The 1,871-nt window shown below is 64.1% G+C and overlaps 1 protein-coding gene across 3 annotated transcripts in view; it reads left to right on the forward strand.

Moving 5' to 3' along the window:
• The window catches only part of EFL1 (elongation factor like GTPase 1), an 84,243-nt gene that overhangs the window by 11,768 nt on the left and 70,604 nt on the right, over window positions 1–1,871 (forward strand). For all 3 annotated transcript variants that reach the window (XM_029950543.1, XM_029950542.1, XM_029950544.1), the window contains one exon: window positions 562–776. In XM_029950543.1, coding sequence (XP_029806403.1) covers window positions 562–776 — 215 coding nt within the window. The remainder of the gene's footprint in view (window positions 1–561; window positions 777–1,871) is intronic.

Raw genomic sequence — 1,871 nt, forward strand, 5'->3', positions numbered from 1 at the left:
GGGAGGAGCCGATCCAAGCCGAGCGGCGCGGAGGAGCGGGCCAGGGGGTCCGGCGCCCGGAGGGCCGGCTGGGGTGGCCCCGGCCAGCGGCGTGGGCAGACGTAAACGGGCGGGCAGGTCGGAATAGGGTAACCTGCAGGGTTTCCGAATAAAATGTTCGTTCTCTGTCTGCGGCAGGAAATAAGGTGACGTCGGGGTGAAAGACTCGAGGATTGGCCGGGAAGGGGCCTGGCGAGGGTGGAGGGAAGTCCGGATGTGAGGACTGGCGAGGGGGCGGGGCTCAGCCTGCTAACGGGGATCTCGGGTCCTGAGTCCCTGGTGACGCAGGCCCGGCGCTGAAGACGTGCGCAGGCCCCACCCCCTGGTGCTGGCGCCACATTCCGAGTCGCAGAAGTGACCTCGGAAGCCGTCAGGTTCAGTCCGCGGGTTTGGGGGGAGTTCATCCTGGCGCGCCCCCCCCCCCCCCCCGTGGGTGCTTCCTGGGGCCGAGCTCACTGGGGCTCCTGACCCTGGCGGTGCGGGGCCTCCGAGTGACGTTGTGCCGCTTCCCCTCTCCCCTAGATCAATGCCCTCACGGGGACTCTCTTCACTTGTAAAGTCCTGGAAGAAAGAGCAGAGAGAGCGAGCGAACCGCAAGCGAAGCCGAACCCGGAGCAAGGAGAGCAGGTGTACGACTGGAGCGCCGGCCTGGAGCACGCGGACGACTCTCAGCTCTACTTCTCTCCGGACCAGGGCAACGTGGTGTTCACGAGCGCGGTGGACGGCTGGGGCTTCGGGTGAGTGCGGGGTCTCCGGGGCTCCTCGGGCCGGTGCGGGAGGGGGCTCTTGCCAGCGGAACTGCTGACTGTGGAGGTGGTTATCGGTTCACGTGTAGTTGTGAGAAAGGATAGAGTTCTCTCGCACCCTTCACCCAGGACCCCCGCTGCCCACGTCCTAGGAAACTGCGGCACGGTGTCACGGCCGGGGTACTGGCGCTGAGGTCACCGCAGAGGCCCTTCCCGCCCCCTCAGGTGCCCGGCCCCCAGCCCCGCCTCCACCCCGGCCGCCACCAGACGTCTTCCAGTTTATAATTTGTCATTGCAAGGATGTTGCCGAACTAGAACCAAGCCGCGTGTAGCCCTCTCCGGCTCGGCCGTTCCCGCGCAGTGGGATTCTCCGGAGACTTAGCTGAGTTGTGGCACCTGCCGGTGGTCGGTCCCTGTGTTCCGTGGTGCGGGCACCTGGCTTGTTTCCGAGTCGGGGCCTTCTGAGCGCAGCTACCGCAGCGTGCACGGGAAGGCTGTCCGGAGCCAGGGGTTTCACGTCTCCGGGGTGAGCGGGCGGGAGCGCGGCTGCCCGCTCACCGGGGCGGCGGCGGTTCGGTTTCATGACAGCGTCAAACCGCTGTCCGGAGGGGGCGCCCCGTCTGACGTGCCCGCCAGCGGCGTGTGAGAGCGTGGCCCGGCTTCTCCACCTGTCCCCCGACTCGGTGCGGTCACTTCAGAGTCGCGCCGGCAGGTGTGCATCGGAGAGAGCTTTCCCGACGGCTGGTCCTGCTGCGCATTCCCGTGAGCCGATTGGTCCCGTGTGTCTCTGTGGGTGACGTGTCTCTTCCTCGCCTTTGCTCATTTTCTTTTCTGTTTTCCGTCTTTTTAACTGAGCTACAAGTGACATATTAGTTTCAAGTGGACAACTGAACAAGTCTCTATTTGTAAATGTCGTGATATAGTCACCACCGTAAGGGTAGTTAGCTCTGCATAGTGACAGAACAGGAGTGTTTTCTTGTGATGGGACCTTTAAGGTTTACTCCCCTAGCAACTCTAAACTCTGCAATACAGGGGGCGCCTGGGCGGCTCAGTGCAGGGGAGCGTCCGAGTTCGTGGGTTCAGGCC

Source organism: Suricata suricatta, chromosome 9 (assembly GCF_006229205.1).
Source record: "Suricata suricatta isolate VVHF042 chromosome 9, meerkat_22Aug2017_6uvM2_HiC, whole genome shotgun sequence".
In the NCBI taxonomy this organism is placed as follows: Eukaryota; Metazoa; Chordata; class Mammalia; order Carnivora; family Herpestidae; genus Suricata; species Suricata suricatta.